At 46.1% G+C, this 27,962-nt stretch overlaps 2 protein-coding genes and 4 non-coding genes across 7 annotated transcripts; 4 read left to right on the top strand and 2 right to left on the bottom strand.

The window, feature by feature from the left end:
* Nucleotides 1–348: 348 nt before the first annotated feature.
* On the bottom strand, nucleotides 349–5,188 carry LOC113957485 (gallinacin-11-like). 2 transcript variants are annotated; one of them, XM_027665057.1, is made up of 4 exons: nucleotides 5,165–5,188; nucleotides 2,187–2,297; nucleotides 1,159–1,287; nucleotides 349–643 (listed from the first exon to the last, which is right to left on the bottom strand). In XM_027665057.1, exons 2-4 carry the CDS (start codon nucleotides 2,242–2,244, stop codon nucleotides 516–518), a joined length of 315 nt encoding a protein of 104 aa, XP_027520858.1. In that variant the 5' UTR covers nucleotides 2,245–2,297; nucleotides 5,165–5,188; the 3' UTR covers nucleotides 349–515. The 2 variants fall into 2 exon arrangements, with proteins under 2 accessions (XP_027520858.1, XP_027520859.1); XM_027665058.1 differs by lacking the exon at nucleotides 5,165–5,188 and adding an exon at nucleotides 2,520–2,617 and having other exon boundaries at nucleotides 2,187–2,293.
* A 3,696-nt stretch (nucleotides 5,189–8,884) lies between these two features.
* On the top strand, nucleotides 8,885–8,956 carry TRNAW-CCA. Its single transcript has one exon. It is a non-coding gene; the product is annotated as a tRNA-Trp (tRNA).
* Nucleotides 8,957–9,878: 922 nt separating this feature from the next.
* On the top strand, nucleotides 9,879–9,951 carry TRNAR-ACG. Its single transcript has one exon. It is a non-coding gene; the product is annotated as a tRNA-Arg (tRNA).
* A 795-nt stretch (nucleotides 9,952–10,746) lies between these two features.
* On the bottom strand, nucleotides 10,747–10,819 carry TRNAR-ACG. Its single transcript has one exon. It is a non-coding gene; the product is annotated as a tRNA-Arg (tRNA).
* Nucleotides 10,820–11,996: 1,177 nt separating this feature from the next.
* Nucleotides 11,997–12,068, top strand: TRNAW-CCA. Its single transcript has one exon. It is a non-coding gene; the product is annotated as a tRNA-Trp (tRNA).
* A 13,096-nt stretch (nucleotides 12,069–25,164) lies between these two features.
* Nucleotides 25,165–25,673, top strand: LOC113957486 (gallinacin-10-like). The gene is made up of 2 exons (XM_027665059.1): nucleotides 25,165–25,304; nucleotides 25,537–25,673. The coding sequence occupies exons 1-2, from the start codon at nucleotides 25,247–25,249 to the stop codon at nucleotides 25,671–25,673; spliced, it is 195 nt and encodes a 64-aa protein (XP_027520860.1). The 5' UTR covers nucleotides 25,165–25,246.
* Nucleotides 25,674–27,962: the final 2,289 nt, after the last annotated feature.

The raw sequence follows: 27,962 nt of genomic DNA, 5'->3' as shown, positions 1-27,962 counted from the left end.
GCTCCCTCAGCCACTCCCCGGAAGTGTTCAGTGTTCAAGAAACATCTGGACGTGGCACTCAGTGCTCTGGTCTGGTTGACAAGGTGGAGATTTGTCAAAGGTTGAACTCAATGATCTTGGAGGTGTTTTCCAGCCTAAATGGTTCTGTGATTCCCTGACTAATTGTCCCCAATCCTGTAAAACATCCAAGCATAACATCAACCTGGTAAGTAAGATTAGGCTGGTAAATAGGCTTAGTGAATGTGGTTTCCAAGGATGCAGCAGCAAAGCTGTGTGGATTTCTGTGTGTGGGTGTAATGGAGAGACATTCTGCCTCTTTTCGTAGGTACACAACTGTTATACCTGTTTATTTAGCATTTATTGCCTTTGTTATATAAAGAAACATATCACCTCTAGTTAATTACACATTTTGCATGTTGAGAACACCAGACATGTCTAAAACACTAGAAAAAAAGCCTCAGTTGTTTTCTTGGCCATGCATTTCTGTGGTTTTCTACAATTCCATGAGATCCTTGTCACACTTCTGTGCAGCACTTCCATCCCCTGCGAGGGCAGAGTCCCACTTGTTCTTGCAGACATCTGATTTCTGGGGGTACACAATGACCCCCCTCCTCTTGACAAATGTGGAAGTTTGATGTCGTGTCTGCAATTTAGAGGATATAAGTCAGAGCAAAAAACATGACACCGTCATCTGAACCACCTCATACATCAGAAGTTGTTGGGAAGTGGTGGTTACTGTGTCTCCAAAAGCAAAGGCACAAAGATGGACTTTGGGGCTTATCAGAGTACTTCTATAAAAGAGGGAATTTAAGACCTGCTTGGAAAAGAATTAACTGAAGGAGGGATTTTGTAAATGTGTGAAGAAAATGCAGAATGTTTACATTTCAAGTAGGTGGCACTGAATAAAATTGTGAGGGACGAGGCTTTAAAACAAACAGAAGGGATTCCTAATGTAAGGTGGGGGGGGAAAATCTAATAAGGACTCTTAAACACAAAGATTCTTAAATATAAAAATCCCGAGCTGCAAATTCCTGAAATGAGATGAGTGTTAAGGCCCTTCCAACCCAAACCATTCCATGGTGCTATGATTTGGAGGCAAAGAGGACAAGTTTTGCTGACTTTAGTCCTCTCCTGCCTGGGCAGGGTCCCCACACACACCTATGCAGCAGGTTTTCCGACGCCGGTAGCAAGTTCCAAACGCAGCAAAAGGCTTCGGGCAGGATTTCAAATGGAAGCAGTAGCCATGGTATTCCAAACAATGCTGGGTGTCCTTGGGCAAGCCAAGACCTACAGGAGGAATGGGATTCCCAGTTGTGCTGCAGGATCAGTCCATTCTCATGGGTCTTCCTCTTGCTGAAACCCTGCAAACCCCATTTATGGATCTGATACAAATACCCCCAAAACTCGAGTTGGCTTTTCCAAAAGTCCTCAGAAACTCATGGGATCTCACAGGACTCCAAGGAGAGCTTTTGTACAACTAGAGTGAAAAGTAGATGTTGATGGCAAATTTCTGAACCAAGCATTCATGCTGTAGTAGGGAGTGACAGCCCAGCCTTTGGATGCTTCTAAGTTCTGGGCCTGCAATGCTGCAGGCTGGTCATGCAAGGGACAGCATGGTGAGAACCTGCCCTGGGAGGTAACTGTGACTTTAAAAAGCCCCAAAAAGTGGGACAAGCAGTTTGCCTGGTTCCTTCCTTCTCCAAAAGCCTGACTCCAGAACGAGGGGTTTCATTGAGCGAGAAGAACATGTAGAAGAAATATGAGGAACAGAATCAGAAAATTAGTGCAGCTGAGGGGCAGAGGAAGGGGGAGAATATTCAGAGAGCTAAAGTCAGCTTTGCTGGTGTGGCTCAACTTGAGTAATAAAAGGGAACATCTCTGCTCTCTTCTGCTCTACACAAGGGAGAAAATTTCTAACCCTGGGTTAGAAGAGGCAGATGATTTCCATGGTATCATGTTCCAATAGTGACACAAAAAGACATCAAAGAGTCATAAGAAGCCAACATCTGGTGAGGAGGTTCTAGTTTGACACCTGGTCACCACAGGTTTATTTTTCACTTCTACTTCTAGAGTGAGAAATAGGGAACTGCTCTAACGAAAGGAGCTGAAGAGCATGTTCTGCACCACCACACAAGTGAGTTGTGCCTCCTACAGAGGCAGAAACCAGCGTGGGTCTTGCCCCTTACCTGGAACAGCCTGGAGGAGGAACATGAGAAGAGCCATGAGGCAGGAGAAGAGCTTCATGGTGGAAGGTCTCAGCTGCAGCGTGGAGACAGGGCCACAACACTAGAACCTTTGAGCAGGGGAGGAGGGAGCACTGTGGCATTTATAGGGCTGTGGGAGCAGGGCTGGCTGTCTGGGGGACCTTGGCAGGGGTGAGTGTGGAAGGCAGTGAGTTCAGTCTGACCTCTGCACACGGCTAAGCCTGAACAATGGCACAGGGTCATGAAAGCAAGTGGAGAAATGACTACACCTCCCTGCCTGACCACTGGGAGGGCTGGTTCTCAACACTGACCCACCTGAGAGTGTCGTTACTTGTTGACTTCAAAGATCAAGGTGTTGGTAATGGACAACCCAGAGGAAATTAGCAATTTTTTCATGGGAGAGAAGGCAACTGGAATATCAGAGGATCACCACAGAATGGTTTGGGTTGGAAGAGACTTTAAAGATCATCTCATTCCAACCCCTTTGTCATGGGCAGGGATACCTTCCACTATCCTGGGTTGCTCAAGTCTTGTCCAACTTGGCCTTGGACACTTCCAGGGATTTGGCAGCCACAGCTTCTCTGGGTAATCTGTGCCAGGGCCTCACCACCCCCACAGGGAACAATTTCTCTTAATATCCCATCTATCCCTGCCCTGTGTCAATGTGAAGCCATTTCCCCTTATCCCGTACCTCCAGGCCCTTGTCCCTAGTCCCTCTCCAACTCTCTTGGAGCCCCTTTAGGCACTGGAAGGGGCTCCAAGGTCTCCCTGGAGCCTTCTCTTCTCCAGGTGAACACCTCCAGCTCTGCCAGCCTATCTCTGTAGCAGAGGTGCTCCAGTCTCTCCTCACTCCATGCTATTGTAAAAAGTCCCTCTCCAGCTTTTTATAGGCCCCTTCAGGTATTGGAAGGTGCTACACTGGCAGTGGTCAGTGCTACACTTAGATAGATGTAGACATCTAATATGGATGTGGCTGCACTGGAATGAGATGTTCAGTTACTGGTTCTAGGACACAAATCACTTGTTTAGTTGTAGTGAGACCTTAGGACCCAACACTCATGAAGAAACCTTTGCTGTAGATACTTGTACTTAGCTGGCCAAGCCCAGAGCTCACGGGGTTTCAGTTTGAATGGATTGTTGTTTTATGGAAAACATGTGTCAATCAGAATGCACCAACCTGCACTTCTGCAAAAATTCTTACTTGGTTTCATAATGTATTTAAATAAAAGCATGTGGAAATTGCCAGAAAGTCTCCCCAAGGCTGAGTATGTCAGCTCTCACATTTCATATCCTCCAATTTGAGCTTCAAGCTCAAAGCTCTGAGTAACTTGGTCTAGTGAAAGGTATCCCTGCCCATGGCAGGGGGCTGGAATTGAATGATCTTTAAGGGCCCTTCCAACTCAAACCATTCTGTGATTCTATGAACAGCCCTGCCATGCTCCAGGAACAAGATGTTACAGGAATCTAGAATTAACAGCTTGGTTTGCGCTTGGGCTACCAGGACTTCACTCCCATGGAACATACTGTATTATTATTAAAAATGCCATTTTTCTGTTAAAAATGTAAGATGTTTCCATCTTAGTAGCAGTCAGCACTGTGGGTTCCTGCACCTACTGCCTGAAGCTGTTGCTCAGCCCCCGAGTGCCCATAAACAAGAAATGAGTATTTGACTCCTCTTTGCTTCAGGAAATGCTTTGTCACTTTTCTGGCTTTTCAAGGATAATTTGAGAAAGAAAAAACATTTTCTTCACAGCACCTTTCACAGAACGAAATACAATTATCTGATATGTTTATGAGTGAAATGTTCATTATCCTTCATTTCTTTCTCTTGGGAACCACTGTTATGTCACAGGACATACAGCAGGGTCATTCTTTCTCAGTTGCCCAGAGAAGCTGTGGCTGCCCCATCCCTGGAAGTGTTCAAAGCCAGGTTGGATGGGCTTGGAGCAACCTGGGATAGCAGAAGGTATCCCTGCCCATGGCAGTGTGTGGAACTGGATAGTCTTTAAGGTTTCTTCCAACACAAACCATTCTGTCATTCCATGACTCTATGACACATGAGGTGAAGATTATGAGTTTGCAGACATTATGAGCAGCACCTTTACAGGTGTACAAAGAGCAGAGGACAGGTGAGATTCATGATACAGTCTTCCTGAGGATCTGTCCACACATAGTTTGAATGGTGTTACCCAGAGTCATGTGGAGGTGGCAGCTGACAGCACAGGTTCTCCCTCAGAGCAGAAGAAACCAGCTCACTTACTCGAGCCTGTTTCTATACTTGATATTTATTGATGTTGTTCTGACCCAGCAGCCCTGATACCAACAATATAAACCTCCCCCTCAACGGCTGTGCATTGTTCTCTGCCTCCCTGGTTTCTTTGTTTGCTTTCCATTTCAAATTTGCAGGTGCCATCGAGTCTCCTGAGCAGCAGAGTGGCAGGAGAGATGTTTATGTCCATTTTCAAGTACTCCAGAAAAAGGAGTGAAGCAAAGACCCTGTCAAGAAACCTTCAGTTGGCTCAGGTTCCCACTGAAGCCAGCGAGATCCTACCTGAGATATTCATCTCAGCTCTCAGACAGCATCTGACATCGTACTTTGTCAGACTGGAGCAGAAGCCCAGCTTTCTAACTCATCAATTATCTTTAAAAAATGGTCCTGTTCTGTTTAATGATGGACTGAAAATGCTGTTTTTAAAAAAAACAAAAAAAAATCTTGGGAAATGAAGGACAAATTCAAAACCTCAGGTGTGTTAATAATCTGATGGAGGAGGAGTGCTTGTCCAGTAATCTGACATTCAAAATCCTTCCCTCTGATTTCCAGCCATTGCACATGGATGTCCTCACTATGAGGCTCTGACTGTTTATACAATCACACCCCCCCTTCAAATTATAATCAGAAATTCTATTCTAGGTAAAAAAATCTTCAGATTTCAGGTGACATCTCATTCTGCCTCATCTGCACTTCATTTGCTCTTGTTTGTTCTATGGTTTTATATGGATCACAAAAGAAATGCTTGCACACAGGTGAAGTTTGTCCCCTTGCCTAATGATATCTTATAAGGAGCTACTGAGGGAGCTGGGGGGCTCAGCCTGGAAAAAAGGAGACTCAGAGGTGGACTTCTTGTGGGTAACAAGTGATAGGACAAGAGGAAATGGCCTCAAGCTGTGCCAGAGAATGTTTAGATTGGATATTAGAAAAAAATTTCTTAATGGAAAGCTCTGTCAAGCATTGGAACAGGCTGCCCAGGGCAGTGGTGGAGCCATCAGCCCTGGAGGGGTTTAAAAGCCTCATAGAGCTGGCACTTGGGGACATGGGTTAGTGGTGGCCTTGGCAGTGCTGGGGGAATGGTTGGACTCAAGGACCCCAGAGGTCTTTTCCATTCTCAATGACTCTGTGATTCTATTACCTACAGCTGAGGGTGGAGAAAGTCAAGAACCCTCCAAGTAGTCAATGCTTCCTCATGCTCAGTGTTGCAACAGTCACAGGAAAGGCCTGTTCCCAGTTCCTGTTCCCAGTTTACCAGTGAACAGGAATACTGGAGGTATTTTTTCCTGCGTTTCCATGCAGGGTGTGAAAAGGCAATCAACTTCAGAATTCTGAGCTGGGTTTGAATCACTATTTTGGTCATTATTAGTATGGATCACCCATAATTGGACATCTTCAGCTTTGAGGCTTTTGGGGGTGAATGTTTTACATTAAATACAAGGAAATTACAAGGGAGCTTCCCCTCACTCCACTTGAGATGTCTACACTTTGGAGCCACTCATGTACCCAGTGTCCTTTCTATTCCATTTGACTCATCCAGTGCTTGTTTCTCTCCACTGTCTATGAAGGGAATGCAGAAGACTGGTTCAGGTGGAGGGATCTGTCAGCCTCCAAAAGATGTGGCAGGAAACCTATCCCAGTTATCTGATGTAATGTAATCTTCTAGCTTTCCCTGAGAGTCAATGGAGATACAGGGACTTCCAGAGGAGACTTCCATCTCATTTGAGGGGTGTGTCTGAGGGACAGACAGTCATAGAGTCATAGAAACATGGAATGTTTGGGATGGAAGGGACCTTAAAGATCATCTCGTTCCAACCCCCTGCCATGGGCAGGGACACCTTCCACTAGCCCAGGTTGCTCCAAGTTTTGTCCAGCCTGGCCTTGGACACTTCCAGGGATCCAGGGGCAGCCACAGCTTCTCTGGGCAACCTGTACCAGGGCCTCATCACCCTCACAGGGAAGAATTTCTTCCTATTATCTAATCTAAACCTTCCCTCCTTCAGTTTAAGACCATTCTCCCTTGTCCTGTCACTCCAGTCCCTTGTCCCAGGTCCCTCTCCAGCTCTCTTGGAGCCTCTTCAGGCACTGGAAGGGGCTCTAAGGTCTCCCCAGAGCCTTTTGTTCTCCAGGCTGAACACCCCCAGCTCTCCCAGCCTGTCTCCAGAGCAGAGGGGCTGTGACCCAGTGATGAATTTAGTGGCCTTCTTTGCATTTGTTCCAACAGCTCCATGTCTTTCTTGTGTTGGGGGCCCCAGAACTGGAGACAGCACTGCAGATGGGGGCTCAGCAGAGCAGAGCAGAGGGGTAAGAACAGAGTAGAAGGGCCTGATGGCTTGGGATAATGAGGACTAAAGGTAAATCCTTTAGTGATCTTTCTTTTGTGGAATCAATCTTGTTAATCTGGTCTGGGACTCATGTCCCTTTGAGGGAGTGAATGTGAGAAAGAAGGACTTCTCTTTCATTTTGAAGTTTTCAATCGATGGGCCTGGGGTATCCCTGAATTAACCTGGGACACTAAAATTATGGGAAACATCTGCTTTCCCCAAGAACTTATCCAGATTTGCATTATGGCACTGTAAATCAGGAGGATTTGATTGCAGTTGAGGTGCTGTGCTCCTCAAACTAGCTGGAAACCTAACCTTATTTATAACATTTTAAGGAGTTGGAAAGGGACACTGGGGGAAATGGGGTGTTCTGCTGGGAAATCTGGAAATTTCAGTTTTCTGTCAAACTGATATCAAATAACACTATATTCTGCTTAAAAATACAAATGAACACAGCAAAGCCGAGTGTCCATAAAGGTCTTCTGCATCTCTTCAAAGCATTCTGTGGCCAAACAGTCTAACACAGCAATATACCCCTGTGGGGAGACACCTACTTTTAAATGTCCACATCTTTGACCTGATTTCCACTCTCAGGCAGGATTCAGTTACCTGAACATAATACCATAACAAATATCCTGCTGCATCCAAGATATTACATGGAACAGAGTCTGTGGGATACTCAATATTTCTGAAGGGACAAGCAGAGACCAGGCAGCACATCCCATAACACAACTCTAGATACCTGAATTTAGGCAGCTGAATCTCAGCTATTGTGTCATGCAGTTGGAAATTATGTAAGTACCAGAATGGGATAGATGAGGAGAGGTGCCACTGAGGGTTGGTCAGCAGGAAAACCTGTGGGGGGAAAGTCTAATAGTGACCATTGGGACTAATAGCCAAAAGAAATATGAGCTCTGGGGGAAAAACTCTGTATCTTGAGGAAGGAAACAAGCTGATTGTCCAGTCTGGCCTAGGAATGGAGGGTCATTCACTAAGCAAAACGTGTCTCCAGCCTCATTTACAGCTTGTGGAGCCCATAAGCTGGTTCCTGGCTCCCTCTTGTGGGAAGAGCTACTGGAGGAGGCAGGGACCTTGTTGGCAGGATTGGTAAAAGCAAGAGGAAATGCCTCTTTGCTGCATCTTCAGCACTGATAATCCACAGAGTAAATATGTGGCCATTATTAATATGTTTGGAGAGCGGGGGTGGGTTTTTGGTTTCAGACATCGAATTTTAGGCACTGGAGGGAATCACATTCAGTGTAAGTGTATAATTATGAGGTTAACTTTTTTCTAACTTCACATAATTTTATAACATTTCTATAACTTTAAAAAACTCTGTAAGTGTAGTAATACTGGGACCTCTTCTCTGGCCAGGCTGTGGGCAGGATTAGGTTGAGCCAGGCAGGAATCTGCAGGTTCTTTCTCTGTTGCACAGCTTTTCCCAGCCCCTGCCTGTATTGTGCCCCCACTATGTCCCTCCCCAGCCACCCTGGTACCCAGCAGACTGTCTCCAGCATGCTGATGTGGGAGTGGAGCTGAAGAGAAGGGAGGAAGGTTTCATCTCCTCTCTGACACCCTTGTCCATGACAATCTTCCTTCCTGAGGCAAGGACTCCAGCTGGCCAGAGCTGGTGGTCAGCTTTGCCTGCACTAGTGTGGCATCTTTCCTTCCTTGCAGACAGTCCAACTGCCATTTCCAGCTAACACAGAATTGTGGCTGAGGCAGGACATCAGGAGCTGTAACTGGACCAAGCCTATGGATATTTTGCTCTAAACACTGTCCATGACTATTTCTGGGTACATACTCAAAGCCCACCTGTGGTCCCCCCCGGGCCACCATCCTCCTTTGCAGCATTCCTGAGCCTGGTTCCTGTCTGCACTGATCCTGTAGGTCCCCTCATCCCACCCTGCCTGCTCATCCTACAGCCTGGACTGATCTCTGCAGCCAGATCTTGACCAACATCCCCTCGGTTTGCCCCTTCCCCTCCATAGCTACAGCCCTGCTCCTGGGGTGTCTGACCCTCCTGGGGTGGTCCCCATGGAAAGGACATTCCCACCACCCAGCCTGGGGTCCCTGGATCCCTCAACCCCGACCTCGTGGCGCAAGGGCAGCGCGTCTGACTCCAGATCAGAAGGTTGTGTGTTCAAATCACACCGGGGTCACACCTGGGGCACCACCAACACCCCTCTGTTTTTCTGGGGGGCTTCTCTGTGGGAGGGGCACTGGGCAGCTCTAGTGGGACACCTCTGGCATGGGCTGTGTGAGGAACACGATGCCCAGAGCTTGCCTTTGAGCCAGGAGCTGTGACAGAGTGAAGAGTTGTGACGGGTGTCTGCCACAATTTGTCTCATGAAGGAGATGAAGTCTTCCTCAAGAAAATGCTGGGAGCTTTTTTACTGCAGGCTCAGTCACTTCTGGAGGATCTGGACAGCAATACTTACCTGGCAGGGTAACATGGAGTGTACAGTCAGTCCAGGGTATTTCTTGAGGTGAGTCAAGAGTATTTAATCAGTGTAGGATTATGGAAAATGGGACAAGTTTCTGATGAACAACATGAGAAGTTTTTTTTTTTCAAGAAGATTAAGAAAGACCAACTGGAGAGCTCTAGTTTGGGCAACCTCAGTTCAGGGCCAACATGAAGACTACAGAAGCAATACTACTGCAATCCAAGCCCAAATGAAAGGATGTGAAAATGACTGGAAAGAGTGACCATGGATTTACCAAGGGCAGAACACTCTTGGCTAGAGTGATAGGTTTCATTGAAGAGGTGATTTCCATGATGGTCAAGAGAATACCAAGGAATATAATTTAACTTGGCTTTGGTTTGACCTCTGATGGGGTATCACAGACATGTCACTGCAGCAGGACACAGACACAGAGCAGCTGAGCTGAACCCAAAGCCAAAGTGAAGTGACACGACCAGGGACAAAGGTGCTGGGGTCAGTAGTTGGCAGCCCAGCTGATGTCCTTCCCTGCCTGATGCTGCACTGGGTGTTGGTTGGTGTCTGTGGTGGGCACAGAGGAGGTTCTACGGAAGGAAGGACATGGGCAGGCTGATGGGGACATGGGAATGGCGAGGGGACGGGGCCAGTGGCGCAATGGACAACGCGCCTGACTACGGATCAGGAGATTGCAGGTTCGACTCCTGCCTGGCTCGACACTTTTAGCCCAGGGAATTTCCTCCTGCTCCCTCCATCAGGACCTTCCTTCTCCTGCCCATCATCCCTCCTCCCAGGCCTTCTGCAGGGTAAAGTGTTGGGCTGTCCTCTTGCCCTGCAGGAAGGAAAGAGCCCCTCCAGACCTCATGGCCTCCAAAAGGGGCAGAGCTGGAACCCACACCACAGCCAGGGGCACCACAGCAAGTCCCTCAGCAGAACACAAACGTCTCCTGAAATGCTGCCCTGCAGGCTGAGCAGACCCAGCACATCCAGACTGCCCTGGCACCTCATGTGCTCTGGTCCTCAGCCCCCTTTGAGGTTCACATTGGTCTTGCTGCTGTTTGTCAGTGCCTTGAAAAGTTCTGCTCTGGAAGCAGTGCACTGCTTACAGCTTTGATGTCACAAAATTATGTTCCTGGGATGCTGATACCAGAGAGATGAACAAAAAGCCTGGAAGAGTAAGGAACTCAAGAAGACAGCCGTCCTTTGTCACCTCTCCAACAGCCAGGCAGTTTCAGGGCAAGCCAGGCAGGAGTTGAACCAGCAGTCTCCTGATCAATAGTCAAGAATGTTCATAGTGCATTGTGCCACTGTCCCCAGCCTGTGGTCCCACCTGCTGACCCCATTGTGTCCCTTTTGGAGGCCATGAGGTCTGGAGGGGCTCTTTCCTTCCTGCAGGGCAAGAGGACAGCCCAACACTTTGCCCTGCAGAAGGCCTGGGAGGAGGGATGATGGGCAGGAGAAGGAAGGTCCTGATGGAGGGAGCAGGAGGAAATTCCCTGGGCTAAAAGTGTCGAGCCAGGCAGGAGTCGAACCTGCAATCTCCTGATCCGTAGTCAGGCGCGTTGTCCATTGTGCCACTGGCCCTGTCCCTTGGTCATTCCCATGTCCCCATCAGCCTGCCCATGTCCTTCCTTCCGTAGAACCTCCTCTGTGCCCACCACAGACACCAACCAACACCCAGTGCAGCATCAGGCAGGGAAGGACATCAGCTGGGCTGCCAACTACTGACCCCAGCACCTTTGTCCCTGGTCGTGTCACTTCACTTTGGCTTTGGGTTCAGCTCAGCTGCTCTGTGTCTGTGTCCTGCTGCAGTGACATGTCTGTGATACCCCATCAGAGGTCAAACCAAAGCCAAGAAAAATGATGCTGCTTGTTGTCCTTTTGATGACCAAGGAAGAAATTTCTTTAAAGAAATCTGTTATATTGTCTGAGAGTGTTCTGCCCTTGGTAAACTCATGTTCCCTTTTTCCAGTCATCATCACATATTTCAGGAACATTCCTTTCATAGTCTTTATTTGGGCTCTTTGGTGAGGCTGACCTGACTCCTCCTTTTTACTCTTTTCTTGGAAAAACTCTTCCTCATACTGTTCATCAGAACATCCTCTGGACTGACTGTACCACCCTTCTAGGAAAATGTTGCATGAAGACAAGTCCAGGTCCCCCAGGAGTGACTGAGCCTGCAGTTACGAGACTCTTTACTTTTCAGAGAAAGCCTTCACTTCCTTCAGCTTCTTCATGAGGCAAACCATGGCAGACACCCACCACAACATCAGTGACCTGGCTGAAGGGTGAGAGCCCAGGGAGGGATGGGGCAGAGGGGCAGAGTGAACTGCATGGATCCAGGAGATGTGGGGGCAGATGACCTCACATCAGACTCCATCCATCACCTGGGAAGGTGACCCCAGTCAGGCTGTGTGAAAGGCATGAGGGTCCCTCCTGCCACAGGGCTTAATGTGGATCCATCTTCCAGGTGAATGGGGCCTCTTTCCCCAGGGAGATGCTGGAATACTGTCCCTCCTGTCCCTCTGGAGACAGCATGCCCAGGTGCCTGTTCCTCCAGGAGAGGCTTTGCAGGGCTGCTCTGGGCAGTGGTCATTTTTGGCCTTCTTCCTCTGAAGTATCTCATTTAGAGCCCTCTTCATTCAGCAAGGCAACAGGCAAAGACGGTCCCACTCCTATGTCAGATGAATCAAAATTCCCCTTCCCTCAAAGAACGGCCCAAAGTCTGGGATGACATTAGGGGGCATAATGTCCCATCCCCGACCTCGTGGCGCAATGGCAGCGCGTCTGACTCCAGATCAGAAGGCTGTGTGTTCAAATCACACCGGGGTCAGCGTGTCCCACCTGTGGAATGTAAGATGGGCACCTCAGGAACAGTTGTTTTTGCCCTCCCGCTCTATTCCCCACAGCCCTGGTGAAGGGCAGTAGATGAGCCATGGCAGAGTAGTCTTTCCTTGCTGGACCAATGTTTGAAGTATCTGGATAACTCCAGCTTTCCCTTATCCTATGTTTGCAAAGGTGACAGGATTAGTGGATATCCCAGATGTGGCTTCTTGTCTTGGTATCACTTTTTCTGGTTCCAAACCCCATATGGAAGATAAGGGCATCTGACTCCAGACAAAGACTTTGACAAAAAGCCCAACCTGCAGTCTCCTGGTCCATAACAGGGCACGTTATCCATAACAACACTGGCTCTTGTGAGCCTGGCACATCATGACAACACGTTCTCTTGATGCCAGTTGTGTTTTCTGCCCTCCATCTTACCGCTGTGCACTCTGAGAAAAGTCCAGGTCCATCTGCTCTGCACCCTTAGGTGGGATAAGATCCCTTTGCTGATGAACCAAGGCAGGCAAGGCCTCAGGATGCTTCCAGTGCCAAAAAACTCTTACGTGTATGTTCTCCCATGACTCCCATTCCCACTTAGGAGATGAACGCAGATCTAAGAGCCCTTATCCCATGTCCCTGCGGTGCTGATGTGCCACCGATGGGTGGAGTGAGCGCAAGTTCCCTCAGCGTTTGACCTCAAGATGTCGCCACCTCGCTGTTTTCAACGTCACAGAATCACAGAACCATCAGGGTCGAAAAAGACCTCCAAGTTCATTAAGCCCAATGTCCCCAGCTCTCCCGAAAACAAAGAAGCGAGGGGAGCACTCAAAGGCTGGTGAGATGTCTCCTGACTGTGGATCAAACACACACAGCTGTAACGTGGGGAAAACATTGCAGCTGGAATGTGTACCTGCTGAACCCTGTGTGTGCAAGTCCATTCTCTCAGCTGCTTATTGCTGGGCAGGATTTGTACCACCACTCTGTCTCTATAATGTGATTTTTTTGTCTCTTTGGCTTCTCAGAATGGAAAGAAACTCAAGTGTTTCCTTTTGCAGATCTTCCATAGCTGAAAAAAACCCCAATATAGTATCATTTTCTAGATGCTGTTCCTGGGAGTACTGGCACACTCTTGAAAGAATGATATTTGGTAAGAAGTATCATTCTGGTATACTTCTCATTAGAAGTATTATTTTCACTTACAGCCTGGGAACAGTTTTTTACATTTCACAAAAAATGCTCAATTTACAATTATTCTTACTTTTCAATGGGTTGAACTCTTCTGACTTTTTAAAGCCTTTTTTTATAAAGTAGGAGCTATTTGAGTTACAGTTTAGGGAAGAAGGTGTCCTTGCCTCTGGCAGGGGGGTAGAACTAAATGATCTTCAAGGTTGCTTTCCAATCCAAACCATTCTATGATTCTATGAAGAGCTGGCTGGTGATGAGGTTTGATCAAAGGGACAGTTTAACAGAGAGTAGAACTTGATGGCTCCCGTGAAAGTTGTCATAGGTTACTTAATAATCAAGTTATTTCATAATCTAGAGAGTCTCTGAATACTTCTAGTTAAAATATTCTGTCTTGAATAACAAAGGAAATCTTTGAGACCATATCAAATGGGGAAATATGAGGGAGAAAGGCTTAAAATATTCCAAAAAGCTGTAAATCTCAGCAACAAGTGCTCTTTTATATATAACTTTATTTCCAGTTCTTAGGAAATTGTGATTAGTCCTACTGAGGTCTGTTGTACAAAGTAGTTTACTCTAAATATTGACATACAAGTATCTTGACCAGAGGAGGATGTGAACCCTGTGAGCACAAGGCCAGCTGTCCTGAGCTGGGACCCCTGCACACAGAGCCAGATTGGGTCCAACTCTGGACTTTTTGTGTCTGATGAAAATGATTACAGAAAGTTGACCTATCTTTTGTCAGGCAACAAGGATTTTTTCTGGCCGTATAAGCAACCGAGCCACCCTTGTGTCACCAGGCTGTGCTCCATTCCAGCACAATCCCATGACTGTGCTGGAAGCTGAAGTTTCATTTTCATTTGACTTCAACCTGTTGACTCAAGGTTCAGTGTCCAAGTTGAGAACTAGGTCATATCTCCCTGTTAGTGACCAAAGAAAGGTCACTTTTTGTCTACTGGACCTTCTTAGGGATAAAGATCATAGAAACACAGAATGGTCAGGTTGGAAGGGACCACAGTGGGTCATCTGGTCCAACCTCCCTGCTCCAGCTGGGTCACCCCCGAGCACATGGCTCGGGATGGTGTCCAGATGGTTCTTGAATGTCTCTGGTGAGGGAGACTCCACATTGTCTCTGGGCAACCTGTAGGTCCTCCTGTTTGCAGAGTGAGACTCATTCCCAGGCACTGGTGCCAATTAAAGGTCTTCAGCCTCTTTTTCCCTCAGTATCTGAATCATTGATGAAGTGGCTGCTGGAGAAGTGATGGAGGAGTCTGTTAATATTCGGACATCAGGAAGAATTTCTTCGCTAGAAGGGTTGTCAAGCATTGGCACAGACTGCTGGGTGGTGGAGTCCCCATCCCTGGAGGTGTTCAAGGAATGACTGGATGTGGCACTCAGTGCTCTGGGCTGGTTGACAAGATGGTGATGAGCATTTTATCTGATTAAGCCTGTCCCTGGTTGTCTCATCCCTTTCCCTATTTACATCTATGTCCCACTCCTGCCTTAGTGTGGAGCAGGATGGGGGTGCCAGGGCTGTGATTGCCAGTCATCCATGGGGTGCCCTAGTCTTCAATATGGGGAATTTTTGTAAATATCTTCAGGAACTGGATAGGAAAAAAACCCTAATGTAGCATTAAACCTGCATTATATGGGAAAACTGTGGTTTAAACAGGTTTTAAAATGGCTTTTGGTGGTGTCTTTGCAAACACATGCTTCTTCTTCCCAGCACCCCCTTTGTTATCCATGCAGGAATGTCCTGGGAAGGTGTCCTGAGGTGTGTCCCATTGGCCTTTGTTAACCTCTTTCTGTGATTGGGTGTTCCTGTAAACCCCTTGAGACTTCTAATTGGTTACTCTGTGAATCCTCCTAAACCCTATAAATGTAACATCCCCCACAATAAACTCTCTCTTGCCTCCTCTCCACGCCCAGTGTCCTGTGACCTGTCTCCCTGCCGGCCATGGGGCCACGTGCGGGGGGGGGAGGGGGGAGCACCTCTTCCCTCCAGGCTCAGGGCCTGAAAAAGCCCTGGGATACCCCTGGAGTTTCCCTTTCCCCATCCCTCAAGGTGTCGCAATGGTTCTTCAGATGGAGAAGGAACTAGAACTGGGCCAGCCCCACGCCGTGGATGGGGAGAGAAATCCAGACCCTAAAGAATGAAACATTCAGGTTTGCAATTTTATTTCAGGTATTTAAAAGCTATGTCAACAGCAGGAAACTTAATAAAATGGAGTGACTGGGCAAATAGATCATGGAAGTACACTGAGATAATGAATCTAGAGAAAAATAACCCAGACTGTGACACTGGACTCACAGTTGGCAACCCAAGAAAGATATCTTGACATTTGCAAACAGTAAACTTGTCAACCTTGCTGCCATGGGAGGATGTGAAGGAAGACAAGACCAGTGAGATCAGAGAGGTCAAGGCATGGATGGTCCAACAGGACATTGCTCTGTTGTGTTACAACATGAGGTTGAGAATGGCCCAGCAGAGAGCTGGGGGTTGTTGCTTTCCCAATGTACATTTTGGTGACAGCATGTGGCTGATATTTATCTTTCCCTGCAATCAGGAGGCAGAAGGATGTCAGTACACGATATCTTTAAAATCAAACCATAAACCAGTATGAGATGAATTATCAGCCAAGAATCCTCAAGAGAGAAATACTTCTTTGGATTTTTTTCAGGGCAAAACATCAATAAAAAGGTCTCAAAGCAATCTCTTCTCTCTATCTCTGTTGCAGTCCCCAAACCTGAAAATCTTCAAACCTCCTTGTGTTGGCAGGTTTCAGACCTTAATTAATAACGATTTTCCTGTAAATTCTCTGCTATTTTTCACTTGTTTTTTCCAGCTGCAGACTCCTGAGTGATTTTCAGGTTGTCTCCTTAGGAACTGGGTGAATTTCAGAACAAACTCCAAGACCTGCACAAAGCACAAGGACCAGCTTTGTGAGCAGACACCAATGCTGAGATGCAATCAAGAGTAGATTTTTTCAATGAATAAATATCTAAATGAATACAAGTCAGAGCTCATCAGTTTGTTGGTACCTGTTCTTCTAGTACTATTCCCTGTTCTATCACAGTTCATTGGGTTTTCAAAGCTCCAGCAGCATTCTAGACACTTGTTATGCCTTATGTTTGTAGTGGAAAAGTCGTGAGGGGAATTTCTCCCAAGAAAGAGAGTGGGAAGATGAAGCTGGAGGATATGACCCTGCTCAGCACATCATTCCCCATCTCCCAAGGTTGATAGAGGAATAATACTGCTCTTAGTCTTTAGAGCATGGAAAATCAACCAAATTTTCTTTCCTTTGCCTGAACTTTTCCCTGGGATTTTGTCCCTCATGTAAGAATTTTGTCCCCTCATTCAGGAGCTGCCTGCAAATGAGATTTGCTCCTGCAGCTTGCCTGCTTCCTTCCTTCCTTTATGCTTCCAAGATTTTAAATCATATTCCTGTACTCAAAACTGCTCTTGAAACTAAATGACTGCCCAAGACCTACTTCCTCAATGCAGGGGAAATGGCTGATCAGGTATAGAACTGCTGTAATCTAAAGGACCAATTAATTTGCAGGAGAAAAGCCAGAGATTTCACTAACTTTTGGCATGAGTGCAACACCTTTAGGTCCAAATAATGTACCACCATAACTGCTGAGTGTGCTGGGGCAGGAGGAGTGAGTGGAGGGGAAGGAGAGGAGGATCCTGCAATAACATCCACAGCAAAATTTCATGAGGCAGCACCACGTCCATGTTGGTAAGTGAAAAAGTGTAGGAGCAGGTACAGGAAATGACTCTATAATATCAGCTCACCTGGGCACAGTTTGGGCACAGGCCAACAGGCACAAACCCAAACTATCCCTGGGCACAGGTGGGGGATGGCATGAACTAGGGATGATTCCCTGTAGATGCTTTTAATGCAGGCACCTCGTCCTGGAGGGTGAAAGAGTTTAACAGTATGGATATGGCTAGTCATCTGAGTTGCCTTAGAGTCACAGAATGGTTTGGGTTGGAAAGGACCTTAAAGATCATCTCATTTCAACCCCCTGCCATGGGCAGGGACACCTTCCACTAGCCCAGGTTGCTCCAAGCTCTGTCCAACCTGGCCTTGAACACTTCCAGGGATCCAGGGGCAGCCACAATTTCTCTGGATAATCTGTGTCAGGGCCTCACCACCCTCCCAAGGAAGAATTCCTTCCCAGTATCCCATCTAACCCTGCCTTTTGTCAGTTTGAAGCCATTCCTCCTTGTCCTGTCCCTCCAATCCCTTGTCCAAAGTCCCTTTCCAGCTCTCTTGGAGCCCCTTTAGCTACTGAAAGGGGCTCTAAGGTCTCCCTGGAGCCTTCTCTTCTCCAGGCTGAACACCCCCAGCTCTCCTACAGGAAGGTGTGCCACAAATTTCCCTCTTCATTTTCTTTCCTTCTGCCTCAGTCTAACAGAAGGGGTTAGAAAAGAAAGCTCAGATTTTAAGGATAATTGTGTACCTATTCTCAGTCAGCTTCAGTTGATATGACTGGCCAGCCCAGAGAACTCTGCCTTGTAGTTCCTGTCTAAGGAGCAGCAATCCATGGAGCTTGTTGTGAAGAGGTGACACATTTTTGCTTTGATAAGGAGTTTGTCTCTTTGCTGTATTTTTATAATCCCTTATCAAGGCCAAACTTTTACTTACACCCTTTGCATCAACACTCACAAAATCATCCTCACTGTCCCTCTGAAGGGCTGGAGATGGGATAGAGAGTGGGTTAAACTGTATTTTAACTCCCAGTAAAGGCATGGACACGAAAAGTGTAGAGAGGACTCCTGAGAAATGCAATCCTTAAAGCTGCCAGCAAGTCTTGGCCTTTCCAAGGGTCAGTTTCCTAGAAGTGTCTGGCTCATTACCCGGGAGGAATCCCATCCTTGGAGGGGGGATTGAGGTGCTGCCGTTAAAGACATGGTTTCCCAGGGAAGTCATGCACAGGGGAGCGGGAACTATGAGGCGTGGGTGGTTCTGTGGAGACCTTTATGCAGAGGCCTGGAAGTGACCCTCTTGGCTGCTGTGGGGGTGGATCACAGAAAATCATCTTGAACATTTTGTCAACTTCAACAAATGAAGGTCAGGTTGGTTTATGCCCTATTGATGTGCCTGTGAAAAAGGGAGATAAAAAATTAACAACTCAGTGACTTTCCTGTCCTTTTGAGGGATTCTTCCATGCTGGACTCTGCATGTGCTGCAATGTCGTTCCTGCTGCCAGCTAAGGCTGGAGAAAGTCTCATCCCCCAGCATGGGGACAAACACAGTGAGGAAACAACATCCATGGATGGAGAGATGAAATAAGGACAGAGGCAGGAGAACAGATTTACATGGTGTTCCCAGAGGCATCTCTGATAGATCATAAAATCACAGATGGGTTTGTGTTGGAAGGGACCCTAAAGATCAACTAGTTCCAACCCCAATTCCATGGGCAGGGACACCTTCCACTATCCCAGGTTGCTCCAAGTCCTGTCCAACCTGGCCTTGAACACTTCCAGGGATGGGGCAGCCACAGCTCTGGGCAACTTGTGCCAGGGTCTCACCACCCTTACATTTATCTCAAGGAGATATTTAATGGACACCAGATACCAAGGAGATGTTTAGTATCTGACCCCTAGGAAATGGTACAGTCACACACAAAGGGTGCAGCTCCAGCAAGAAAATTAACTGAAACTTGTCAAACTAGAACCTGGGAAGCAAACATTTAGGTGATGTAGGCACAAGGGAAAAGCTCTTAGTCCCCAGGCAGGCGCTGCCCCTTCTCTTCTCATCCCCAGCACTTGGAGCCCACTGGGTGGGAGAAAGCAAATTCTACCCACTCCTCCAACCCTGCATTACACAATGCACTGATGATGTGCTTGACTACGTCATGGCTTGCATCACTGGAGTTTGCCTGTCATATTGACCTGCTTTCCAAGGGACAAGTTGGCCAGGAGTCAGCAGTGCTCTGGCAGCCAGGAGGGCCAACCCTGTCAGGGGGCATCAGGCCCAGTATCGCTGGCTGGGCCAGGGAGGGGATTGTCCCGCTCTGCTCTGACCTGGGGCGGCCTCACCTGCAATATTGGGGCAGTTTTGGGCACCACAATATAAGAACGTTATTAAGCCGCTAGAGAGTGTCCAAAGAAGGGCAACAGAGATTGTAAAGGGTCTTGAGGGGAAGCCGTGTGAGGAGCGGCTGAGGGCACTTGCTGTGTTCAGCTGGAGAAGAGGAGGCTGAGGGGAGATCTCACTGCAGTCACAACTTCCTTGGGAGGGGAAGAGGAGGGGCAGGCACTGAGCTCTGCTCTGCGGGGACCAGAGACAGAACCCAGGGAATGGACTGGAGTTGTGTCAGGGCAGGTTTAGGTTGGGTCTCAGGAAAAGGTTCTTCCCCCAGAGGGTGGTTGGGCACTGAACAGGCTCCCCAGGGCAGTGGGCACAGCACCAAGGCTGCCAGAGCTCAAGAAGCATTTGGATGATACTCTCAGGCACAGGGTGTGACTCTTGAGGATGGTCCTGTGCAGGGCTGAGGGTTGGACTCAGTGATCCTTGTGGGTCCCTTCCAATCAGCACATTCTGTGATTCTGTGAAATGAAGTAACTAAGTAAGTTAAGTACTAAGTAACTAAGTAAATTAAAGCATTTTAATGGAGTCCTCCAGATGGTTTGTTTTCTTTGTTCCTTAAAGGATTTTAAGTCCAGGTTGAATAGGGCTTTGAGGGTCTAGTGGGTGGTGTCTCTGCCCATGGCAGAGGGTTGGAAAGACATGGTCTTTAAGGTCCCTTCCAAACCAAACCAAACTATCCTATGATTTTATGATATGATATGATATTTCAAGTAATCTTTTATAACTCAACATATTTTGTTTATTAAATTAGTTATTTACACTTTCTTTTAATATTATCCCTCACAGTGTATCATCTGTGCAAGTAGAGATCTGTAATGCTTAACTTCCAACATGGGGTTTAGATGTCACTCACAAGCTTTTAATCACTGTGATTTTCTTAGGTGACAGTGGCACCCAAGCAGAGACTGTGAGGAAACCTCGTGCAACTTTAATCAGGACACTGATTTGTGCAGAAAATAGATGTTTGGACCCCAAATAACTTATGGTACAGGAAAAATTGCTAGGATAAAGAGGATGTACATACATGGGAAGGTCAATGCCACACTGACCTGACTGATTTTAAATATATATATATATATATACATATGCTTTCCCAAATAACCATGTGCCTATGCAGCTTTAAATGCAAAACCAAGTCCTACTAGTGATGAATCCAATTCTTGTGGCTGCAGCACTAGCAACTGCCTACCTAACATGAGCTAGTGGAGCTCCAGTGATTATATTTTTTATGATGGTGGTGCCAAAATCAACAGAAACCTACCCAATACACCATAGTAGACATTTAGCTGGTGCACAGAGGGAAGCATTTAGATACTGTTCACTGTCTATGAAAACACTTCTGGTGTTTTAGTTTGTCATCAACTGCACCATATTTCTTAAATTTAAGGCTCCTGTGATATTCCATAGGACACCACCCCCACAGAAGACTCAGCCCCTTCCAGGAAAAGCATCTCTCCAGCAGGATTAGGGCTGTTTGACAGATCAGGAAACTCATCATGCAGGACCAGAGAAGTACTAGTCTTTTCTTCACTACATATAGAACATCCTGTATCCCACCTACCTCTTAAACTCTGCTTATTAGTCCTTCTCACCCCCACAGAGGAATTTTCCCACAGCTTAGGGGTGCAGAGGACAGTACATTTCTCCATGCTGATTTCCAGTGCTGTCATTTAAATATCTGTTTAATGTTGACTCACTGTCTGTATTGCAGTGTGAGGGCACATGAAATGGAGATCAAAGCAACCAAGGGTAGGTAATAATTGACCAGGTCTCCAGACCTCAGCATTGCAGCATCCCTGAACCTTACGTGGACAGGGTCCTCCTCTTGTGCCTCTTCAGTGACACCAGGAAATGTCTCACACACCAGGATTCATTAACTGATCTGCTGTACTTCTCTTCCTCTAAAAGGTTTAAGATGTTTCTTTAATAGGGGGCCAATGTAGCTGTCCCAGCTAGGACTGATGGAAAAACAGAGGTTAAAATGTGGCTTGTGCGCATTTGAAATGGCATAAACCACCTTACTGACAAGTCACATGTTGGAACATCTTGCACAAGCACAAAATGTATCTATTGGAGGATTTTCACTAATAAAGCCCCATGGATGAAGCAGCATCATAGAATCACAGACAGGTTTAAGTTGGAAGGGACCTTAAAGATCGTGTCATTCCAACCCCCTACCATGGGCAGGGACACCTTCCACTAGCCCAGGTTGCTCCAAGCCCTGTCCAACCTGGCCTGGAACACTTCCAGGGATGAGGCAGCCACAGCTTCTCTGGATAATCTGTGCCAGGGCCTCACCACCCTCACAGCCAAGAATTTCTTCCTAATATCTAATCTATTTCTGTTTCAAGCCATTCCTCCTTGTCTTATCACTCCAGGCTCTTTTTTGAAGTCCCTCTCCATCTCTCTTGGAACCCCTTTAGGCACTGGAAGGGGCTCTAAGGTCTCCCTGGAGCCTTCTCTTCTCCAGGCTGAACAACCCCAGCTCTCAATTACCCCTCTCAGATACCTCATGGGATGGCAAGTTAATAAATAGACAAGGCAGTGGTCCAGACAACACACAGATTTGCAGACTGATTGGCCTGAACTGCTCCTTCCCTGCACTATGTGGGATATGCCTATGTTCCAAGAGGCGTAAAATGCTAAGGAGAAGCAGGTTGGATGCCAGCTTCACCTGCAACTATCCAGGCAGAGGTGCAATGAGTGCACATCTCTTACCATGAAGTATCTGCAATCAGCTGTGGTAGAAGAACATTCCATTCCTTACACTGCAAAGATAAGAGCTGTAAACGAGATTGACACTGATTTCCCACAGAGAAAACTGTAAAGGGACACTAGGCAGCAACAAAAATCAGAAAACCCAAATGAATTTGTTAAAATTGCCTTGGTGATGATGACAAATTGAACGTAAGATTTCAGTCTGCTGTTTTATTTTGCTTGCTTAGTCTTGGAAGCATCAGACAAAAGGCACAATTGAAGAACATGATATCCCAGTTCATTAACTTATTGATGATTAATCAGAATGAAGCACTGAAGCCTATAGTACCTGAAGGGAGGTTGTTATGAACTATTATGGGGAGTAGTTTGTCAATCAAGAAGGGAAGAAGAGGATAAGAACACCTGCCTTGCAGAAGACTGAGAAATCTGGTACAGTGCTGCTTGCAAGGGCTGGCCCCACTTAATATTTTGGATTTTCCTTGAAATGTCACCTTTGAAAAGCTGTGCTTCTGGATGAGAAGCAAAATTCAATTGCAAAGTCTCCCCAGATCCCCTTTGTTTAAAGAGCTTGATATCTCTGGGTAGGTACCTGCAGCTCCTGGAGTTCCCAATTCATGTCTGGGAGTTAATGCTCAACAGAGATTTCCAGGGCTCCATCCCAGCCCTGACTACCGTGGGACACAGCTCCATGCACACCCTGCTGTGTTCCAGCCCCAGGTCACTGCTGTGGTGCATGAATTGCTCTCTTCCTGGGGGGTTTTGTGCAAGTTTCACCTGGTTTTTGAGCAACCAGTTTGCACCTGTCTTTGTTCTTGCTAGAAGTCAAAGTCATGGAATTTTCCTTTTGCTCTGAATGATTTCTGGTTACCTGTGCTAGCAGGGCTTGAAATGTTGGTCACGTTCATAGAATCATGAAATCATAGAATCCTGGAATGGTTTGGGTTAGAAGGGACCTTAAAGATCATCTCATTCCACCCCCTGCCATGGGCAGGGACACCTTTCACTAGCCCAGGTTGCTCCAAGCCCCATCCAACTTGGCCTTCCCTTCCAGGGATGGGGAAGCCACAGATTCTCTGGGCAACCTGTGCCAGGGCCTCACCACCCTCACTGTAAAAAACTTCTTCCTTATTTCCTAGAGAGATATTTTCCTTCTGCAAGAAAGGAGGCTGTTCAGTAAAATCTGAATGCTATGGCAATTTGCATCAGTGAAATTAAAACAATTTGTCTCTGATAATGGATTTGTTCCATTCCACAGTACGGCCATGAAAGCATCACTGCATGTGATAACAAAGAGTGGTCACCACCTTCCCCAGTGCTACACCCTGATTTTATTTGGGAAAAACAACTAACATGGGCTTCTTCAAGGAGCGATGAATGCTCAAAAAACACATTTCCATTTGCAAAACATCACAACAGTTTTCTGTCTATGAGAAAGACAGGTTGGGGAAATTCACATTTCAGTGGGTCTTGATAAAAACAAAAGGGTTTTGTTTCCTGCTGTTGCTGATCAAGTATCTACCTCTCCTTCAGAGGGTCCCACTGACATGTCACTGAAAGAGAAAAGAGAGAAGTGACAGATCAGCTTTCTTCTCCATTAGAAATGGGGAAAGCTGGAGAGTTGCTGGCAAAGAAAAAAGACAATTTCCAAGCAAGGGTACAAAAAAAAGGGAACAAAAACCCCAACACTTGACATTTCTTGGTTAATTAGATTTTATGGGTGGAAGAGGGAAATCAGTGTTTATATTGCTGTTGTTTGATGCATAAACACTTAAGTAACTCACCTTGTTACTGCTCTCTCAGCTGCTCGAGCCTGCCCAAGAGCACGGAGGTTAAACATAATTATGGGTAATGTTTTCATCCTTCGAATAATTATTATAACAAAAATACCATTAACTCCAAGTTCAACATAATAAATGAGGCAATAAGGAAGCAAACCACTGAACCAGAATGTCAGAGGCAGGAACTGCAGAGACATCTGGGCTGTGACAGAGTTTAACCTGTTGTTGGGAGTGATGGTGTTTGGGCAAAGGGAAGATTACCATGGGTGCAAAGATGTTGTGGTCATTTGGCATCTACAAGCCCAGGACTCCATGAAGAGGAACCTTCTTTGCATGGATTCCCTTCTTAGAAAATTTACAGCCACGAGGATGGTGCTCTGACTTGAAGCCCCAGAAGATGTTGCACTTGGGGGAGTTATGTCAGCCAAGATTCTTATGGAATCAGCCCATTCTCCCAACCTTTTGGGGCAATATGAGAGGAAACATTCAGCATTGCATCACAAACTTGTACATATATATGAAATAGTTTACTTTCTTTAAAAGGAAGGAGACATATTAGTGTCAGAACTCTAACTCTTGAGGTTTTAAATTTGGGCAAACAGGAACTGAGTGCAAGGAGGTCAGAATTTGTGACGCAAAACTGAATGTAGGGCAGTGGGGAATGATGTGGGATGGAATGCCAGGCTGGATGGGGCTCTGAGCAACCTGGTCTACTGGAAGGTGTCCCTGCCCATGGCAGGGGTTTGGAACTGGATGGTCTTTAAGGTCCCTTCCAATTCGGGCCATTCTATGATTCTATGATATAAGTGAGGATTGAGGGAAGGAGAGATCATTGTGTCACCCTTCTGCAGTGGGTGAGACTGTTTAAAAAGTTACAAAGAACAGTTGCATCATATCAAGTCTTTCCCAATGCTTTCTTCTGCCTTTGATATCATCCACCTGGTGATAGGGATGGGGAGACGGAGACAAAATGTTACATGAATTGTCAGTGGGTGACAAATCCAGGGTCAAAGCCAGGTCCCCACTCCAATGGTGCCTGACTTCCAAGCTCCCTGCCTAACCCATCCCTGTGCCTGTGTTGGAAAGACACCTGCAAGAGTGACAAAAACTGGTGCAGCTCAGTGGGGCTTGGCTGATGGTCACATTATATAACTGATGCATTAAGTGGAAATTCACCCTTGGGGGATTGCAATATGTTCACTGCCACCTGCGATAAGGGGGATAACCAGCCCCTTTCCATAAAGTTCATTGCAGTTACTCATTGACAAAGCACTCAGTGGTCACACTTGCACAATCTCACAGGCCCTATAAATACAGGGTGTCTTTCCCAGCCTTTCCTCAAGCCAACTCCATCCACCATTGGCACTTTGCAGGATCTCACGGACCACAAGTGACCGGCAGCCATGAAGATCCTCTACCTGCTCTTCGCTGTTTTCCTCCTCATCTTCCAGGCAACTTCAGGTGAGAAGCAAAATAAATCCTATAAACAACAGAAGGGTTTGTGAGCAAAGGTGTGTTCATAGGAGGGAAAAAGCAGCCATCACCTGACAGGCTAAATCTGATACCATCAGGATGGTGCAGTGGGTTGGTTCAAGAGCATCTGTTTAATGAACATTTAATGATTTAATGAACATTTATCCTTCATCATTTTAGACTGAAAACTGAGGTTTTTAACACTTTTCTCTTCTCACAGGTTCTGCAGATCCCCTTTTTCCTGACACTGCAGAGTGCAGGGGCCGGGGAAAATTCTGCCATGCCGGGCAGTGCCCACCCACCTTCACTGCCTCGGGGACCTGCCACAACGGGGTGCTGAACTGCTGCTCCAAGTAAGTGCCACAGGGTCTGAAGGGTATCACAGAGAATTGTTTGGTCCTGCTCTTTTATCCACTGTTTCTCTGAATAATCTGCACGACTCCCTGGGGCTTGCAGGGCAGCCTTTTTGTGAGAAAGCCCAGAGGGAGGATGAACATGTGTATATCGACGTGTGTTTAAGGAGACAATTCATTTGGATGGAAGTTATGTACAATAAAAAGGGTTCAGGAGGGGTCAAAATTTTCCCAGAATTCACTTTATTTTACGTTTGATGGGGGGGAAAAAAAAGTAAGTTTTTTCAAGAAATTATTAGAAAAATATTTCACAGTATTTTCACCCAAGAGAGGAAACATTTTCTCCTCCTTATGTTCTTTTAATTTCCAAAATTGCCTAGAAAATTTAAATTTAAAGGGGGAAAATATGTTCACAGAACTCTGCTTCTCATTCTTTTCCCATCTCTCCTTCTTTCCACCATTGCTCAGTTCTTTGAAAGGTAAAGAGTGAATTTGTGAGTGAGTAGAGACTTGGGTGTGCATTTCACTTTTGATTTTGGAGACCAATTTTTAGTAATGTCTAGAGTTTCCCCGATAGCCAGTTTTTTCTTTTCTTAAGGCTTTGAACATACTTTTGGGGAATATTCTATAGCTTAGAATAAAACGTATTCCTCAGGCATTAATTCTTGCAATAGCTTTGTTCCATTAATGGCCACAAGATGATCATTGCCAGCTGCAGTGACTGTCACACACAACAAATTCAGTGCCAAAATGGGAGAGGGTCCTGTATCTTCTGATGAAGGAGACAAATGTGACAACATAATTCATCCCAGCAATGATGTTCAGGCAGATCCTCAACCATTGATGTGACTGGACAGACCTTGGTTTAAAATAAAGGCAGAGCTCAGATCCATATTTTCTGAATTTTACAGAATTCCCAATCCTGTTATTTATAGAATTACCAGGGCTTAAAGGTTCCCAGAAACTGAAGAAAGTGCAATGAGGTGGCTCTAGGAAAGAGGTTTTATAACATTTATTCAGCACATGGGGATCCTCTGTCAGCTGGTGGTTTCAGGAAACCCAAGTCACTCCAATAATGGGAGATTTCGTATCAGGATATCGAGATACTAAGGATAACAGGAAAATAAATAGAACAGAAGTAACCTGTAATTAGGTGGTTTTACAAAGGAATTATGTGAACCCCTAGCCTCTGTGACTGTTCATCCTCCTGAGGGAGCAATTTCTACAGATAGCAAATAGACTGGTAGGAGCTGACAGCTGATCTCCAACATCATATTTCTCTATAAGCATCTGTTAGGTCTAACCAAAGGAAAATTGGGGCTGGGGAAGGAATAAGAGACTGGCTCAGATGTAATTTTTTCTACAGAAGCATTCTTTCTTGGAGGAATATACTCATATGTGACACTGCTGGATGTTAATGTTCAGGATTAGAGCTCTTCTTGTAGGCGCTGTTAGATTTTCAGCTGAGTGATCAATACAACAGTAGAAGTTGAAGTCAACAGGTTATTCTGAAGTACAATAGAATATTTTTTCCAGCTCAGGATTCAATTCACTGGGTTGCTTGAAAAGAAATCTTTGAATTTAGACACAAAGGGCTTGATTCAGCAGTATAAATTGAGATGTTTAGAGGCATTTGGGATACCTTGGAGTATTTAAACCATATCTACATGTCTGGCTGAGGTAACTCATGACCTACAGGAAAAAATTCATTTTCAGAAATGGTGTCTGGAGGCCAATCAGATACCTCACAACTCTTCAAATGGCACTAGACTTGTGTGTTCAGTAACCACATCAAATCCCCAATCTTTATTTTGGAGTGAGTTGAATAAAAATGTTCTTATTAGTGGCAGTACAATTAGTTTGCCAGTGACCATAGTTCTTGTGGACTGGATGTGCACAGACTGGGACACCCAGCACACATGGGGACCTTCCATGGAGGCATCTAAATGTAGGTTTTTAAAGCTGCAGGTTGTACATTTACTTTGAAAGGTAATTAGCAGGTATTGAGGCTTTAGAGATTAACTTTAGGCTACACTTCAGCAAAATAACAAGACTCTTTATTCTTGCAGGATTTTACCAGAGTAAGAAGAGGAGGCTTGCCTGGATCAGTGCCCTTGTACCAGCAACATTTCCACTGCCTTGAGGAGGTGATTTTGATGGATTCCTCCTCTATCTAAACCCTCCTGCAAATGAGCATTAAAAGCAGCTTCCAGAGGGCATGTTCTGTTAGCACACTGCTTCTGGAGATCCAGGTTTTTCCTTGCTGAAGTCACTCCCTTTTTTGCTTTTAATA

This window comes from Corapipo altera, unplaced genomic scaffold, assembly GCF_003945725.1.
Source record: "Corapipo altera isolate COAL_440 unplaced genomic scaffold, ASM394572v1 164, whole genome shotgun sequence".
NCBI classification, from domain to species: Eukaryota; Metazoa; Chordata; class Aves; order Passeriformes; family Pipridae; genus Corapipo; species Corapipo altera.
The sequence above is the reverse complement of the archived record's forward strand: the minus strand, read 5'-3'. Positions and strand labels throughout refer to the sequence as shown.